This window comes from Drosophila miranda, chromosome 2 (genome assembly GCF_003369915.1).
Source record: "Drosophila miranda strain MSH22 chromosome 2, D.miranda_PacBio2.1, whole genome shotgun sequence".
Classification (NCBI taxonomy): domain Eukaryota; kingdom Metazoa; phylum Arthropoda; class Insecta; order Diptera; family Drosophilidae; genus Drosophila; species Drosophila miranda.
In genome coordinates this window covers 12968496-12986861 of record NC_046675.1, presented here as the reverse complement: position 1 = coordinate 12986861, position 18366 = coordinate 12968496, and the positions used below count along the sequence as shown (strand labels likewise).

General features: G+C 47.2%; 2 protein-coding genes across 2 annotated transcripts; both read right to left on the bottom strand.

Annotated features, from left to right (window-relative positions):
- Positions 1-242: 242 nt before the first annotated feature.
- LOC108156524 lies at positions 243-10338 on the bottom strand. Its single transcript, XM_017288028.2, has 4 exons — positions 9065-10338; positions 6592-6639; positions 5611-6000; positions 243-5518 (listed from the first exon to the last, which is right to left on the bottom strand). Exons 1-4 carry the CDS (start codon positions 9165-9167, stop codon positions 5067-5069), a joined length of 993 nt encoding a protein of 330 aa, XP_017143517.1. The 5' UTR covers positions 9168-10338; the 3' UTR covers positions 243-5066.
- Positions 10339-13129: 2791 nt separating this feature from the next.
- On the bottom strand, positions 13130-17831 carry LOC108156686 (zinc finger protein 800). The gene is made up of 5 exons (XM_017288326.2): positions 17478-17831; positions 17199-17345; positions 16654-17113; positions 16434-16581; positions 13130-16327 (listed from the first exon to the last, which is right to left on the bottom strand). Exons 1-5 carry the CDS (start codon positions 17622-17624, stop codon positions 14344-14346), a joined length of 2886 nt encoding a protein of 961 aa, XP_017143815.1. The 5' UTR covers positions 17625-17831; the 3' UTR covers positions 13130-14343.
- Positions 17832-18366: the final 535 nt, after the last annotated feature.

Genomic DNA, 18366 nt, shown 5'->3' with positions numbered 1-18366 from the left:
CGAATCCGAGTCCGATTCCAATTCCGATGGCCAGGCCCAGGCCCGAACAAGTTGCGAAGTTGGCGACATCGAGGGAGCGTTGCAACGCCAACTGATCCTATATACAGCGATGATGGTGATGGTGATGGTGATGGTGGCGTGTCGGAGCTGGCTCCAAGCCCCACTCCGCGTTCAGCATGCCACTCTTTCCCCCCGCCCATGTGCGTGATTTCGCAGCACACACGAAGAGAAACCATGTACAATGTTTATTCGCTCAATTGCTGTTGTTTCGTTCTCTCAGATGTTGTTGCTAATCTTTATTTGCTTTTTTGCTTTTTGTTTTACATTTATCAACGCCTAACGCATCGCAGATCTCTCCGTCAAAACTCTTCTTGGCTGCCTGCCTGCCTGCCTGCCTGAAGTCATCGAATCAAGACCCCGCGCGTAAGGTGTATTTATAGACCTTTGTGAGGTCTCTCAGCGATTGCCGAAACCATGATTAATCAAAAGCCATCACACATAGATGTAGGTTTTGCAAATTGGCTAAAAATGAATTGGTACAAAATTCTTACAAAGTTTTTGCGATGCGAATCGATTCGGAAATGTTCGACTTGTGAGCGTATTCCAGATTCGGCAATCGCTTGGGTCTGATTCAGTGGATGACTTCTTTTGTTTTCGTTAGACAATCATAAATGTTCATTCGTTTTCGTGTGCTTTGGGGGCTGTGCAGTCTTGAAACCATATAAGAGCGTTCGACTTTCGGGCTCTTCTAACTGCCAGCCTCTCTTTCTCTTTTTGGCCAAAAGTATTCTGCTGCACATGCTCTTCGGCTTGGGATTGGGTTTGGGGTTGGGGTTGGTGGCACTTGGTGGCACTTGGTGAACCTGCACCAAACAAAGGGAAGGGATAAGGCAGGGTTCGTTTCGAGCAGATCTTTCTCTGGCTGAAGCGTTTTTGTCGTTTGTCGTTTTTGGTTTGAGCTTTTGCGGCGTCATGCGAGTGAACGTCTACCAAATATTTATAGACACATATACATACGATACACATCAATAGAATTACATATTTACTTCTCTAATTACGGCTCGAGAGCGACCCTGGCCAAAGTTCGGTAGAAGGGGGGACATGGTTGGGGGTTCGCAGGTTGCAGGAGTCTTTGGCGGGTCTTTCGGCCTACGCTTAAAACTTTTACAATTTGTTACATTCATAGTACATAAGATTTATTCGTCCTCATTGCGATTGGGTTCTGCCATCGGGTTTTGGTTCAATTTAATCAATTATGTTTCTGCCTTACGCCAATGCACACTTGTGCGAGTATGTGTGAATATGTATATAATATGCACACCTATTTAATGTATATGTATATGCATGCATGCATGTATGCTTTCTTGTATAATTTGTATAGTCTGTTGCTGCTTCATTTCTTCTGTTCTCTGACGACAGACTGCTAGCAGTGCGGACCTCAAATTGGAATACATTTAACAATGACACGGCAACTTCAACGTCAACTTCAACTTCAACATCAACATCAACGACACTGACAACTGACAATTGGTAACAAACAACGAACTTACTAGCCTAATTGCAAGTAACGGGTATATGGTGAGCCGGGCGGCAAGGCCTCGCCGGCAGATCGGGCGTATACGCAATGTATACGCAATGTCTGCTTCCGGCCTTGCCCCCGTTGCGCTCTCTCGTTCCATCTCTCACGGATCATTCACTTGGCTTGGATTCATAACTTCTATTTGCTCTTTCGGTTCGTACTCCCCTTCAGGGCTACCTGGGGTGCTGGGCCGCCGCCTCCTTGCCCTCGCTGGCTGCCTAAATACGCAGCACAATAAAAATGGATACAGTACACATCTGTATGTATATGTTTATGGGTGTATATAGGTATATGCACATATACACTTTTCTGTTGTTCAGCTAACACCAAAAATGCATTTTAGGTGTACAATTATTCTACAAAAATTTGCTTCTAAAGTATACTCATGTTCTTTAAGGTTTCCTTCAGTTGATGTTTTAAAACACACATGTGGTTGGGTTTTTTCATCGCATCGTTTACAATAAACTTTATAAAAATACTTGTTGGTAGTGTAACTGAAGAGCGTGTGGGGGATTGACACTTAATTGAAGCTTGACGTGGCTCAAACCCCTTCAATCGAATTCAATCGTATTCATATTCGTACGTTAACGAGTATTTTGTAGATATTCATACATAAGTTAGGGTTCATAGAGTCTGGAGTCAACTCCATTTCCATTCTGGACGTGCTAAGACTATTTATTACACACAGGCCAGGCCCGAGTTTCTGGCCAGTTGTCCTTCGACATCTCCACATCATCGAAGCTTTAACAATTTACATACATATGTATGTATACTATTTAATCCAGTTTTTCCTACATGCGTATGCGTGATTGTCCAAGGTTGATTTTACTTCTATTTTGGTTTTAGATTTCATTTCATTAAGTTTTAGGTTTTAGGTTTAAGGTTTTAGGTTTTAGGTTTTAGGCTTTAGGTTTTGTGTCCGCTTGCATTCCTTCTTGACTAACAATTTTCGGCTTACACTCGGATTAGGCTTCAGACTACAACATTTTGGTGAAGATATTCCCATCTATATATGTATAATATGTATGTGTGTGTGTATATATAGTATAGGTATATGCATGTATATGTTTGTGTCGCTCTCGAATCTCGAGTCTCGAATCGCTTCGTCTTCGCTTTATCTAGAACTATAAGCCAACATTCAATGCGCTCTAATTTAACGTCTAAACGACAATTGCTTAAGTCTTTTAGTCTACATTTACTTATACTCGTAGGTTGCGCTGTTACGCTGCGCTGCGTGGGTTATCTCTCGTCTTCCCCGTACTAAACACCTAACGAACGGTTCGGTTCGGCTATGGCTATATATGTATGTAGGTATTGTACACAGACACAAACATACAAACGCTTACGTGTGCGCGGAGTATACATACAATAACAACGATTGGTAGCGTAGTGTGTACGAGTGTGTACGAGTGTGTGTGGGCTGTGTTCTGTGACGGCTAAGGCTGTAGTAGGCTCAGGTTTAAAGGTATCGTATCCGTTTCCGCTGCATGCGTTGATTATTGTTGTACGTAAAAATATATGGCTATCAATACACATACAAATACAAAGGACCAGCATGCAACAGATGCGCAGAGGGCAAACATATGCCCTCTTACCCGTAATTTATGTTCTATCCTGTATGCATATACATATCTCTGTGTATAGCTTAACAATCTTAACAAACATCCTACTTATTCTAACATTCTCTATATACCTAACGTACAGTTAATTCAAGGTGTCCGTAGCGGCGTTTTCTCTTTGTCACATTCTGGCGCACGGGGGCGCACAAAATTGCTCTTTAAAGTTCTTCAAAATGAAAATTCAAATTCGAATCAATATAGAATGAGAGCATGAGAATGACGAATGCGAATACGAATGCGAATGACAGTGGATGTGTGGATGTGAATGTGAATGTCGAGAGTGCCTACACGAATACGAGCATGTACGCTGTATGTGGATTGGATTGGTTTGGATTGTTTTCGATTGGACTGCTGCGATGACAATGACAATAGTATCTGTGATTTGTCCTTAACTAAGTACTTCGATTACAATACAATAAGCGTACAAGTGTGTGCACACACGCGTATCTTTGTCTTTGGTATCTGTATCTTAATACATTTGTGATTTTTTTTACCTGGGTTGCTAACTTGTCTCTTGCTGTTTCGTTTTTGTTTTATAAACTTTACATCAGTACGGGTGGGTATGTCGATTTCTCTGTGTGTGAGTTAGTTTTGTAAACTTAACTGGCCTTAATAGTCCTACAAGGAAGGGGTCGGGGTCGGGTTCGCTTTTGGGTTCAGTGTGTGACTGTGTCGAGTGCTTACCTCTAGAGTGTGGGTTCTAGCCCTATTTTAAGTTACTTGTTAGTTACCTGGTTTTCCTGTTTACTGTACGTAATTTCATTTAACATCCTATATATATCAAAATGTCGGTCTTTCTTTGGTTTTCCTATTAAGTTTTTATCGAATTACTTGCGGCGTACGATATCCCATACGAGTATCTGTATAAATTTGTCAAAAATTTGCACACAAAAATGGTTTTTTGTTTGCCGGGGGAATTGGTGGGTGGTTTTGGCTAGTGGTGTGTGGGGAGGGGTACGGGGTGTGGGTAAATCTGTGTGTTGCGGTTAAATACTATTGATTACAAAAATTCTAGAAAATCATGGCAAAACAATTTGAAAAAGTGTTTCCATACAAATTGCATCAATATAAATTTCAAAAGTTTTCCAAATACCCAAAAGTATTTCCATGCTTTTGTTTGTTGTTGTGTGTGAGTTTCCGTTATCATTTTCATTAAGATTTGCATCCTGTGCCATCCTGCCTGTCTCTGGCATGCATTATTTATTATTTATTGTAATTTGTTTGCCCCTCGAGTGCAAAAATATTTTGTAGCCTACTTACATACAATACGATACGATACGATACGATACGAGAGTATATGCGGGATGCAAAAATATTTTCGCATTTCAAATGCTTTCTGCGGTTACGATTGCCGAGTGTGTGGTTGGGTGGTTGGGTGGTGGGGCGAAAGTGCGGTTGGTGGTTATATATGCATATATGTATACATGTAGTTGTGTGTGTATGTGTTTATCTGGTTGTCCGACATGCACTCATACGTGTCTGTGTAGTTTTCCGAGAAAAATGGGGGAATTTCCGCGGAATATGTTATGTTTTGGCGAAATGCATTACGTTCGCATTACGCTCGGGTTTCTGTTTAACTGATTAACGCGATTAGCACACAGATACAGGACACAGGGCACAGGAAACAGTAACAACCACCTACGGGGACACACAGTTGCAACACATGTGGCGTATACGTAATGCAGGATGCAGATACCCTATACCTATTCCCTCTCCCCATTCTATGCCTGTCTATTCCTATTATGTGGCAACATCTAAGACACAAAGAGAAAGGGTAAGCACACCTATTATACGTACTACCGAAGCGATTACCAGTTGCGAGTGTTCCAGAGGCTAGATCTTATGAGGGTTGGGGGCGTGGAGGGCTTTTAAAATATGAAATCGCCACAGTCCATGGCGTAGTCAAAGTCCTCGCCGCCAATGTCGTCCACTCCGCCGGAATGGAAGTCGAAGCCGCCAATGTCGGTGTGGTAGACGGCGCCGCTGCATGAGGTGTCGATCAGATTGGTGCAGTGGGTGGTGGGCAGGGCGTGAAGAGTGAAGGTGTCCTCGCACTGCGACCAGGTCAGGCCGCCGCTCCACACGCCGTTTGGCAACGTGGCCCATCCCCAGCCATGGCCCCAGGGCAGGGCACAGGCCAGCGAGGCCTTCGAGTCCGGCTTCTTGCTGAGAATGGCCACGGCCGCATCGCTCTTTACCAGCGGATTCTGGATCTGTTTGTACAGCCTAGTGGTCATCGCCGACGAGGTGCAGCGATTGTGCTTGCTGCTGCTGCTGTGGGCCGCCGCCTTGCGGTGCTTCACCTCCGACTGGGTGGCAGCTGTGGACGGGACACGGACAGGGGCAGTATGGCAGCAGGCGTGGGTAGGGGATTTGCACGGAATTATCAACGGATTGGCTATATATACTCACGTCTAATGCGCACCAATGGACGTCGCAGCACGTTCATCAGGTGCGGCTTGTCCACCACCAGCTCGATTTGTGGCGGCGGCGGCAGGGTCTTCGTAATCGCATCAATCCAGTCGCTCACCTCCTGCTCGGACTTGGCCAGCATCCAGTAGACCTTGGACCGTTTCCGCTGCGATCCGAGTGCAATCAACTGGGAGACATTCACGCCGTCCGGTAGCGGCGGTCGACGCGGTATCTGTCCAGTCCAGTGGGCAATGGCCAGCATCTCGGGCGCTTCTTTCACTAGGATCTTGCCCGACGGCGAGGTGCGTCCCGGCTCCGTGAACCAGGCCATGGTTGAGTCATCGTACAGAACCACCCACTCCTCGGACCAGCGATTCCAGAACATTTGCTCTGTCAATGGCAGGTGAACAAGCAACGTCAGTGCGGATCATCCTCAAATCTGTAGCCCACAAGCTCAGCACAAATTGCTCCCGGCCGTGTTACTACTCAATGCTGCCCCTAACGAGCCGGACAATGACGCATCCTCAGAATCCTCAGCCCTGCCAAATCATGAGTAATTACACTTGAATGTGGCCCCCAAAAGATTATCCACCCACACAACACATCCTCTGTGCAGGCATCTATCTCTATCTATGGCTATGGCTATGGCTATGGCTCTGGGTCCGGGCGGATGCTGCGTCATTCCGAGTTGAGCTTTCAGGCGGACCTGAGTCGCTTGTGCTGAGTTGACAGATTGTCGCCCGAGCTGTTAAGACCTGAACTCGGGTCTGGTTTGGTCTGGGGCTGGGACTGGGTCTGCTGACTGTGCTAATGGGTCGGTCGGTCTGTCTGTCTGAGACCCGGCTCATCTTCGCTTGAAATGGTCCATTCAGGGTCATGTCGTTGCATTGTCTGGCACTGCATGCCCCAGCCACAGGCGCCTGGCCACAGCCCCAAGTCTAACAGGTACTTTTTCAGGATTACTTTTTCGGATGTACTTACTTTTGTAGCGCAGTAGGTAGCCGCCCTTGATCTGTTTGCCGCCAGTTCCTGCAGAGACAACGAAAAAGGAAATAAATGCCGTGTATATAGATATGTACAAGTGCATCCAAGCGAATCGATGCTCATCTAGTGCACATCCGTTGCCCAGTGTTCAGTCATAGGCTGCGACTTAATTGGACAGGAGGTTGCCCCTGCAACGGAAGCTGGAGTCCATTTCCCATTCGTTCGATTTGAACTGAAAGCCGAGATTATGTCGCCCACGCACTGACAAGAGAGAAACACGGGACAGCCGGTCGTCCCCTGGCCCCTGGAGCTGCAAATTTCTGTTGTAAAAGGAAGCGAACGGGGCCAAGAAATACGAAACGAAATGTAACACGAAAATTCATTTAGCAATTCCCCCGGAATTAACTCAATCAGACAGCCAGTTGAGGCAGGTGTGTGGTATGCCTCAGCCTCAGTCCCAGCTGAATCAGCCTGCCCCCAGTGTTGCACTGAGTGTCACCTGCACTGGCACTGTCGCTGACACTGGGCTGTCCGGGTCTTGCATTTCAAATTCATTACCACTGGACGACTGGAGGACAGGAGTGCAGAGTGGACATATACATACACGTCCATGTACGTACGTGTAAATGCATGTTTAGTAGATGCAGTGGATTGTTGGGCAAACATGAAGCTGGCGGTGGACTGAATTAATTACTTTAATAAAGATGGAAATGGCTCCATACGTATACTTGATATGAAATCATTTTAAAGATTAAGTCTCTCCATAATTTCCATTGAAATTTAATCAGTGGCAAAGCATTGAACGCAGACCATTGGCAAATGGATAAAGTACCGATTCGTTCGATGTTTGATGTGGTATCATGCACAAGCAATGTATTTTGTTTTTGCTTTTTTGAGACCGAGTTTCGGGCATCTCCAAAGACTTGCTGTTGGAGTTTTCTGTCCGAAAAGTAAGTCTTTTCTGCGCCTCTTCAAACACTGTGTATATTGTTATTGGATTTTGTGACCGACTCAGCTGCCCAAGGCATTTACGAACAGAGGCAGCGGAGCCACGGTCAGGGGCTATAGAACATCTTTTTGGCCCCTCAAGCAACTTTTTCCTATTGGTTTTACGTAGCGTAGGGCCTTCCCTGCAATTATAATGCGTTCTGAATTCAATCAGATTGGTACATCGAATTGCGGATCTTGAAGAGCCTCTTGGAAGAATCCTTGACAGTGAATCAGCTGCACTCTGGACCACTTGAGCGCAAGCTCTAGAGAAAGTTGATTCAGCAGCAAACTGATTATGGCCAGAGTGTCCTGGCGACAATTTGCTTTGGCTGCAAATGGTGATGCGATTGAGCTGAGACAGCATTTGGATAACGAAGGCTCGAGGGGCATGGCTGACCCTCAGAGCGGTCTGGTTCCGAATCGCAACGAACCGAAATGCCGACGACAACGATAGATTATAGAGTCCCAGTGTCCACTGCTGGCGATGATGATGATGATGGGAGAACGAGCATGCCGAAGGACACTGTGCCGCTTGTATAAGAAGGCAACGGACATCATGTGTGCCACTTGAGTGCACGCACACAGCCACAGACATTGCACATGCACATCCACATCCACATCCACATCCATATGACAAATCAGCTAGAATTGCAAGTGGCTGCTGCAACAGACAACGTTCTCTGGCAGTCAACGAAGGCGAACGTATACAGACATAACTGTAAGGCTCGGGGTTAGAGGGGGACTTAGTTGGGGCTGGGGCTGGGGCTGGGGCTGGGACTGAAGTGTGGAAGCGCTGGTATATAGTAGTTGCATGATTTATGCATGTGGCTCGTTGCAAACTGTGGCCTGAAGCGAGCTGTCATCGTTGCCTGGCTGGAATAGCATCCCAGATACACACACACACACACACACACACACACACAGATACTGCGATGCTACAGTGTAGTATACTTAATGATGGCCAATGGGCGTGGCACTGTCTACCAATTGCAATATAATGAAACCGCATTCCGGATTCCGCTTGATATGTGGAGCGGGTGGGCGTGTTTGTGTGTGTATGTGTGTGCATGTGCCCCATAACGAGGCAGGTCAACAATGGGGTCCGAAGGGTGCGGGAGAGCCAGAGCCACAGAGAGACATGGGAGGGGGATGAGAGTGAGAGTGAGAGTAAGAGAGACCGTGGCAGAGGCAGAGGCAGAGACAGAGGCAGACAGACTCGCAGCTGCGCCTGTGTGCGAAATTCATTGAGAAAAATAGGGCCAGGCCAGGGCAGGCCAGGCCAGGAAAAACGAGTTCAGGGTTTTCCGCCAAATGAGGCCACAGCGACTGCTGCTTTTCGGGGCTGTGGCACCAGAGCCTCCAGAAGCCCAGCATCGTTTTCGTTTTCGGTTTCGGTTTCAGTTTCACTTTCTCCCAAATGGAACCCCCCCCCCATCCCCACCCTATGCCCTTCTCACCTGTATCCATGTTGTGTACTTACCCATTGCCTGTGGCTGTTGCAGCTGCATCTGCTGGGGATGCTGCATGAACGAGCAGTCCGGCTCCACGCTCTCCGACTTCACCTTTGTGCACATGGAGAACATCTTTGATCCCTTCCTTTCCCTCGTATCCGTATCCGTATCCGTTTCCGTTTCAGTTTCCCTTCCCTTGCTTTCCTTCGATTCCTTTACGTTTCCCCGTTCCGTATAATTGGCTCTTGGCAGCTTTGTTGTAGTTTAATTGATTTTGTGGTCTTTCGATTGGCAGCTTCTCGGGTCTCGGTCTCGGGGTATGATAATGGGTATGGGGATGGTTCAATGGCTCAATAGCAATGGAATAGCAGGAGCGAAAGTGATGTCAGCACCAGGCGCGCGTTATCAGAATTCACACAGGCACCGACACAGGCACAGACACAGGCACAGGCACGTACACAGATTCAGATACAGATACAAAGCCACCGACAGTCACGGGCATACAGAAACGCAAGAGTGTTGCCTGCTTTCGCTTTCCCTTTCGGACGAAATTTCTATTTGTTCGCTCTCCAATTTTGTGCCGTTTTTTCCCGCTATACGCTGGAGATGCCAGGAGCAACGCCTTTTTCTATATAATCTGACAATGGATGCTTCTGTTGATGGTTGGAAATTAATGGATTAACGCAGATCTGACACTGACATTGCTAATTAGATTTCATTTGCAATTTTTGTGCTTTTTTGGCCTCTTGGTTTCCGCTGCTTTGACTGCTGCTGATGATATTGATGGACCTCCACATCCGTGTCCGGCGAAACTGACAGCAAACACGGAGTGCAATCGACGCTGGATGGGCATGTAATGGATAAGGATAGCCTTCTGTCACTCAGCGAGTCAATCAGTTGGATTGTTGGATTGTTGGTCAGTGCCCAGGTCCAGTCACAGTCACTGCCAGTTGCACATTGCGATGGGATGCGTTGCGTTGCGATGCGATGCGATGCGATGCGTTGCAGGTGCAGATACAAATACGGATACAGATACAGATACAAATTCAGTTATGGTGACAGAGGCAGCAGAGTGGTGGTGTCTGGTTTCTGTGTGAATTTAATTATTTTTGTTGTACGATTCGGCTGAACGAACTCTCCTCCTGTCAGTTCTGTCTGCTGTCGCGCTGATGCGGCTGCTCTTCCTGCTGCTGCTGCTGGATGTGCTGCTACTGCTCTGACTGCCTGCTGTGTGGATGGGTGGATTGTCCGCTGCACACCTATGCTGAGTAAGACGGCCGAAACTCGACTGACGACGGCCATCGAGGAGCCCCGAAGCTCGGAGACGAGACCAGCCGAGAGCTTTTTCGGCCAGGACTAGGACAACACCAACAGACGCAGGCGGTCGGTCGGTCGGTCGGATCGGATCGGGTCGTCTCGGTTCGGTTCAGTTCGGCTGATACTGCTGCTGCTGCTGCCGCTGCTTCTGGTGTCCTTCAACGTCCTACGGCAACAACACGTCGGCAAACGAACCCGCCAACGCCAGCGCCAACAGATGACAGACAGGGACGCTGCTTTCACTCATCTTCTATGCTTTCTCTCCATCGTTTCTTTTCTCTGGCCCTATTACTGCTCTCTCTCACGCACACGTTCCTCCATCGCCCCCTCTGTGTTGGGCGGGTATGTGTCAGTAGGTTAGGGCCTGGCTGCCTAGCACTCCAAACACACTTCCCAAAAAGTTGTCGTCGCCCCAGAGAAGCACTTTCTGGCAGTCTTTCACTCCTCCAAAATGGGAGGCTGGGGCACCTCTGGCAGCATCTGCTCCGCTCCCTGATAATCGGTAATAATGCGCTGAGCCACTATTCAAATGGGCGGCAAGTAAATAAACAGTACTTAGTACTGTTGGGAGCACTTTCTGGGGCGCCTTCCCGGTTCGGTGGAAAGGCACTTGACGCAGCTGCTGGAACCAGCTGGGACACACAGCCACAGCCAGCCCCCTCTTTGTCCCTTGGCCTGGATGGATAGTGGATGTGCAGGGCCGAGGGGAGAGGAGAGCTTTCCCATGCAAGTATGGGTGACCCAAATTGAAAGATATCCCCACTGCACGAAAGCGATTTAATTATCCTAATTTGATTTTAAGTGACTCTCACAGGGCCACATGGCGTATGAGGAATGGGCCCTGCTGTAGTCGATGATGCTGCAGCTGCTAGTAGAGACATTTAAGTGGGTATTATATACATAGCCAACGAGTAGCTGATTGATTTGAGAATATGGCTTCTATAGTGTACTCTTTTTGTAGGCAGATAGATGGGTAGATACTTTCATGAATACCCATCAAGTATGTAATCAATGGAAAACAGAATATACAGATCGATTCCCGTCTCCAGGACTATGCAGGATTTCCAATTAATTTTTAATTCTATTGTCAACAGGCCAGCAGAGACGACTTCCAAGTCAACAGCACTCATTCCTGCGGCGCAATAAAGTGCACCTGTCGGTTGGCTGTCCAATGATGTTCCTTTATTGACTATGAGGCATAGTCGCCAGTTCTTGGAAGCCTTTTAAAGGGTTTCTTTTTATTGAAATTGCAATTGCAATGCCTTGAAGGAGACACATTTACGCATTTGAGACCCATTTCTTTGCCATCACTTGGGTGGCTCAATCTCGTCCACGCCAGAGGATGTCTTTGTCGTCTTTCAATGTCAGCTGGCAGTTCCCAGGTCCCAGGTCCCGGGTTCCAGTGGCACTTTGTGACTGCCATTTGTTTGATGTTGATGCTCGTCTGCATGTAAAACCTGAACGTGAACATGAACCTGAACCTGAAATCACTTAATCAGTTTATGCAGCACAAATTTTGCGATGGCAAAGTTCGTTTTGGTTTCCCCAACAAAGCACCAGCCCAACACCCAGCCCGAGGTGCTTCTAGCTCTATTCGAACGTTATGCCTTTGTAAGTGGCATTAATTTGATGCTGTGCCACCGAGGTTGGATGGCCTGCCGTGGCATGGCATGGCATGGCTGGGTGGCTCGGCTTGGTTGCTGCTGCTGGTGCTGGTGCTGCTCGGCTGCAATAATAAATCAATTTTAAGTTCATTTCTTTCTAAGAATGTGTCGCAGCCCCGGCGCACTTGCAGCGCCAGGAGAGTCTTTCAAGGCCTGGGCGTTTTCACTTTCGGTTTCCAATTACACACAGTTGCGTTTTATGTTCGCCAGCTCTCAGGATAATATATCTTCCTCTCACGCTCGCACACACGCAGAGAGAGCGACTGGGAAGGTACTCGCTTGGCTTTAAAGTGTGGCCTGGTTACGGTTTTCCCTTGGTTGCCACCCGGCCATTCCCGTTCCCAATTGGCACACGTCCACGCCCATACTCCTGGCCGTGACACCATTTCCATTGTTGAGCAGCGTACACCGCAGTAACAGCAACAGCAGCAGCAGCCACAGCAGCAACATCCCACTACTGCCATGTCCTGATTCTCTTCTGGGGTACACAGCTGCGACCTGCTCTATTTCCCTCCATACATTTGTCTTAGTCCCGGGCCAAGTAACTAGGACCTGGCACTGGAACACCTGTTGGCCACCCTTCTCTATTTACCAGTACATATTACGCGTTTGGTGAATATCATAGAATTTATTACCATTTGGTGATTTGATTTAAGGCTCTACCTAGTACGGACACTCGTACCATGATACATAAATATTTTGAACCACTCGCACACATATCATGTACATGCACGTAGATCAGGTGTTCGGTTCTTTGAATGTGTGTGTGTGTGTGTGTATGTTGTGTGCTAAAGTTAAACAAAGATTTGCCAGAAATCAACGTTGCATATACGGTCGGACTTTTCTCCCTCCAACTGTTTGTTTAGTTGCCAATAAATTGTTAGGGAGCACCTGTTTGTCAGGCCAGAATTAAACCCATTGGCGTGGTGCGATTTATGCCTGGAAGTGGCGGGAAACGGTGAAGGGTGGTACTGTTCTGAATTGATGGCGCCAATGTCTGTAGCCAAAGGCGATTGCTACTGCTCTTGAGCAAAATTCTCCAAATAAAATCGTATTTAACTGGAAATTAATAGAGTGCAAATGATATGTTCGCAGACAAATTAATTTACGAGATTAAAATTCATTTTCTCTATTATATAACATAGTTTTGGGTCGTCGTCGTCGCCAGAATTTTTATTTTTAGTGTCATTTAGTTAGTACTACAGTAGGGACACCTAAGACACAATTTTTTCAGCACGCAAATTCGTGATAAATCGCATTCAGTCGAGGGTTCCCTAAAGCCGTTTAAAATTTGAAACCGTTGCCCGTTGTGGGACTGGCATCTGAACATGACAATGCTTCGCCATAGAATGTTGCTTATTTGTCAAATAGTTAACCGACGTTTACTGTGTTATAAATAAAGTTTGTTAGAAAGTACAGAACATATAAGTTTGTGGGGCGTGACAGATTGGTTCGAGTCAAAGAAGTTCGACTGTATAAAAACATTATTCTATGTATACGAATATGCACAACAGATTGCCTGAAACAACGCTTTCTTAACATTCGCTTAGGTTTGTAATTAACATTTGGAGTAACAAATTTATGCAGCAGCAATGCGAAGAGACGTCACGCTGGCTGGCACCTCAGTCCCAGTGTGATGTTCTTGGATATAATGCTAATTAGGTTCTGAGACGAGATGGATTCGCATGATAGATGGCAAGATGTTTCTACCCATCCTCAGCCTCGAGTATCCTCATAGGATGTATACACAGTGAATTTTGGTTTGGTTTTAGCATACAGTATACAGTATAGCGTACAACTAAAGTTGCAGCCGGGCAGGGCAGCCTGTTGTACATACAATACAATACAATACCTATCCTATGTACATATGTACACGTTATATAAAATTGTGGGGCCTTATTTTAGGGGGGGGTTTTGCAGTTCTCTATAAAATTAGGTACATACAAATTATTAGCTATAACATTTTAAAAATTCTGTAGTCTTGCCATTCAGCAGGCAAACAACGAATATTCTATAATATAATTATAGTAATTATTTATACTATAATTTTCCATATGTTTTGGTTGTTTCATAGCGTAATACTCTAAGCGATCTACCATCTAGGGATACTTAGTTTCTGTTTCTTATTTTCTTAGTTACTTTTTATATAAGGACACCAGTGAATTACATGTATGTGTTTGAACGTTAAATGAGACAGCAACGCCATTGGGAAGAAAAGCGGAAAGTTTCAAGAAAACCGTACATAATGGAAGGGTAGGGACCAAAACAGTGGAAAATAGTGAGTGCGGTTTCCATTTCCGGTTGTGTGCTTCCATTTCTGGTTCCGCTTAGTTCTGCAGGGCAGCGCGCAGGAGACTATCCAATGTGAGCTGGATGGTGCCATTGGCAGCTGCCTGTAGAACGGATGGCGGCTTCGGTAATGCCGGAAATTTGGCAGCTTGGCTGCTGTTGCTGCTCAGGCATTCCATACCAGCGGATGATGACTGAAACGGCGCTGGCTTGGGCATTGGTGTTGGTGTCGCAGCTGAGACGGCTGAAATGGTGGCCTGGCTTTTGCGAGGTGGCGATGGCGGTGACTCCAATGGAGGCGGTTTGCTATTGGGCGGCGTGCTTCCCATTGGGCACTCCGATTTAGATTCCTCCTTCTTGGGCAACCCTTGCTGCTGGGCCCGCGCTGTGTTGACCTTGTTCCACAGGTTACTTATGACGGCGTCCTTGCCGCCGGCTGCCGTACGCTTTGCAATCTTCTCAAAAAAACTCTCGGGCTCCACCACATCCTGCTGCTGCTGCTGCTGCTGCTGGCTTTCGCTGCGTGTGTGAGAGATGAGGCGCGGTCGTATCTGCGGCCGCTCGGATGGCAGTTCTGGCAGCGTGGCAGACACTGCGCGTCCTTGGCTGACAAGCTCCAGCATAATGCGACGTGTGATACCTTGAACCAGTGGCTTCTTGGCCTCTGTTATGTAGGCCTCCCATTGCTTGGGTTTGTTCTCGTCGTTGCCTGCATGGCGGCGCAGCTTGGCGCGCATGGACTCCGTGGCCAGGGGGGCTGGTGCTGTCAGTGTGCCGGAGCCATCTTGCTTCGAACGGACCAAATCGTACACAAAGTCCTTGTTGACCGCCTTGACCCGCTTGCGTGTGGGACGCTTCTCCGTTGTCTGATCGCCGGAATCGGGCGATATCTGAATGCGCGATTTGCGACGCTTCTTGCTGGGGATGGGATCGGCCGGTTCCAGGTCGGATTCCTTCTTTATCGGAGTCGAGGGTAATATGAGACTAGCATCTCCCACTGGCTCAGACGTCTTAGCACGCTTCATCCGTTTCTCGTATGTCTTGGTTGGTGGCTTGGTCTTAAACTCGTCCAGTGCCAGGCGATCGGCATCCTCCTCCTCATCCACCAAAATGATGTCGGCATTCACATCTTCGCGCGAGTACTCGCACGCGTGGGTCGTCACGTACTGCTCGGTTATCTGGTCGCGATCGCCTTCGATCTTGTGGACGAAACCCAAGTGGTTGACAATGTCGTAGCGACGAAAGGCGCGATAGTTACACATGTTGCAGCCAAAGCGTGACTTCTTGTAATGGAACATAGATATGTGTCGACGCAGGTTGCCCAGGGCATTGAACTCCTTGTTGCACAGCTTGCAGCGGCAGCGCAGTTGCTTCTCAAGGGGCACACTGCGCTTCTTCTTCACCTTGGCCTTGGTCTCATCGGGATTGGACTCTTGCGCGAGCGACTCCTCACTGATGTTGGTATTGGTAGATTCGACGCTGCCCGAGTCGGACTCGTCGGGCAGCTGAAGCTTGTCCAGTGAGACCGTGTGCAGCCCCGTTACGAATGATTCATTCTTTTTCGCCAGGTCGGCAAACATTTCGTTGAGAACAATCGTGTCGCCGTCAGGTTCCTGCTTAATGGTACGTTCGATGGTCGACAGATCTACGGCGTCAGAATCCGGTGCATTCTCTGCATCAGCTCCATCAACGCTAGAGGCATTGCTCAGATTTGCTTTCGCTTTCGGCTTCTTAACCCCAGGAGCAGGCTTGGCCAGCGCCTTTTGCTTTGCGCGACAGTTGAGCAGGTGGGTGGACAAGGCGGCCCGGCGCTCGAACGACTTGTCGCAGTAAATGCACGGTGACATAATTTTAAGCTTCTCACCACTCGCATTTGCCGGATCCGGAGCATAGCCAACCACGTCATCGGACATCTGCAGGCGTTTCAGCTCGCGCGAGGGCCCCTTGGTCTGAATATCTCCTTGTTGTATGGGATTCTTGAGAATGTTGCTACGCATCATTCGAATGCGACGCGTCGGTTTCCTGCCAAATAAAATACAAATTAGATTTGCATCTCTACCAGAATTTAACAGCTACCATCTACTGCCGACGGGCTTATTAATCCACATTTCGACGATGTTCTACTCACTTGTGATTGTTGGTTAAATGACGTATAACTGCTGCGGCCTGCAGGAAGGTCTCCGAACAGGCTGGACACTGAAACACAAACGTCGACGCCGAGTGATTTTTTTGTATGTGAACTTTCAGGGTTTTATGAGTTTGAAATGTTAGGTTGCCTGTTAGAATGTAAAACACAAGACGAAAATTAGTTTCACAGCCTACTCGGATCTATCTATGGATTGCCTTACATATCTCGCATAATATGTTTGCTTCCGTGTCATCGCTGATAGATTGCTCGGCCGTTTCGCCCGATTCACTGCCGCCTTGGCGCTCGCATTTGATTGTGGTCATTGCCTTGCCATCTGGGCCGACAATCGCGCTTCCGGGATTGAGCATATGATGCACCTCGTTTATTTCGGTTCGTATGCTGTCATCCTGGTCATCGGTTTTAATCGTTTGGTACACGGCCTGACTGGAGGTCGGGACCGACTCCAGCTTCAGCACCGTGGGCGTGTTTTGCACGGCCGAGGGTGCCTTCTCGCGTCGCAGACGCTCGATGACGCCACTCAGGTCCCGCATACTGCCGCGTATGGGACGAACTTCGCGAGGAACTGGCGAGCAGCCAGTGCTACGACTACGCAGCATGTGCTCAATGTCTTGATGCGACGACGCGTTGCCCGTTTGTATGATCATGGTGGAGTTGTGGTCCTGCAAGCGAATTGAAATGATGAATCACACGAATTTCCCGAGAAGTAAATGTGGTAATACGATATTGTCTTTACTGCGCACTCACTGTGTATCCGTTCTGCTGGGCTGTGCGGGCACTCACACAGCAGAAGACCCGCTTGTGGCTGATGAAATTTGCAAGACTGCGAAACATGTTGCGGCAAACTTTGCACTCGTATATGAGGCTGCACTCCTGGCTGAGCAGCTGGCGCACCTGCAGATATTCAATACCATTACCAGATACTTAACATAAACACACGGAATTCGATGCCAAGGAATGTTCGTGGCTCGCCATTGCCGCACTAGGCTGAGTCACGTAGACAGCCTGTGCGTAAGCGATGCTTACCTCGTTAGTGCCATCCTCGTAGGCTCGACGCGCCTCCTCGAACCCTGTGTGGGCCGTGCGCAATGGTCGCTGGAGCAGGCTGATGTCGTCACTGTCCATCTGCTGCTCCTTGAACGCCACCGAACTGCAACTGCTCCGCTTCTTCATAGCGCTGGTAAGGCAAATACCTCGTCAACACCCGCAATCAGCAAACAACCAACATCAACCGCAACAAATACCCCGGCTTATGTTTATTTCTCCACGTAAGAGATGTCTTGTCTTAAATATCGTATAACGAGTAATTAAAGTGGTTTTTTCAATTAGAATGCCTGCATCTTGCAGTTTTTGTTTATGTTAACAGTGTGCCTGCGGATAAAATATACCGTCTAACCCTCAGAAATATACCGAAATATACGTAATTTTTTCAAAATATACCGTAAATATGCCGATGAAAATCAGATTCCTTAATTTTCCTAATCTAATATTAATTGCTAACAAGGGCCCTCGGCGGTAAACAAGGCATTTTATAATTTGATGAATCAATTTTCTACATGACTGGCTAATTTGAAGCACCTCCCTTTATTGGATTGTTTATAAAATCAAGTTATACACAAAATTTCCTTTTTTACATGCCAACTACACATTTGCTACATATCAACAACATACATATTTATGCAGTATGCCATTTGTATACCCTTTATCTTTTAATTAATGTGAAATTCTGCTTTCCAAGTTACTTTAAAGCCTCAGTAATCTCGTATTGTGATGGTTTTTACCTATTGAAGCATTTAATTAGATTCTTATTATTTGTATCAGTAAGATAGCTTTAAAATCTGTAAACTATTTTTGCATGGCTACTAAATATACAAAAAAGATCATAAAACCGGTCATTGCATTAATTGGAGCCTGG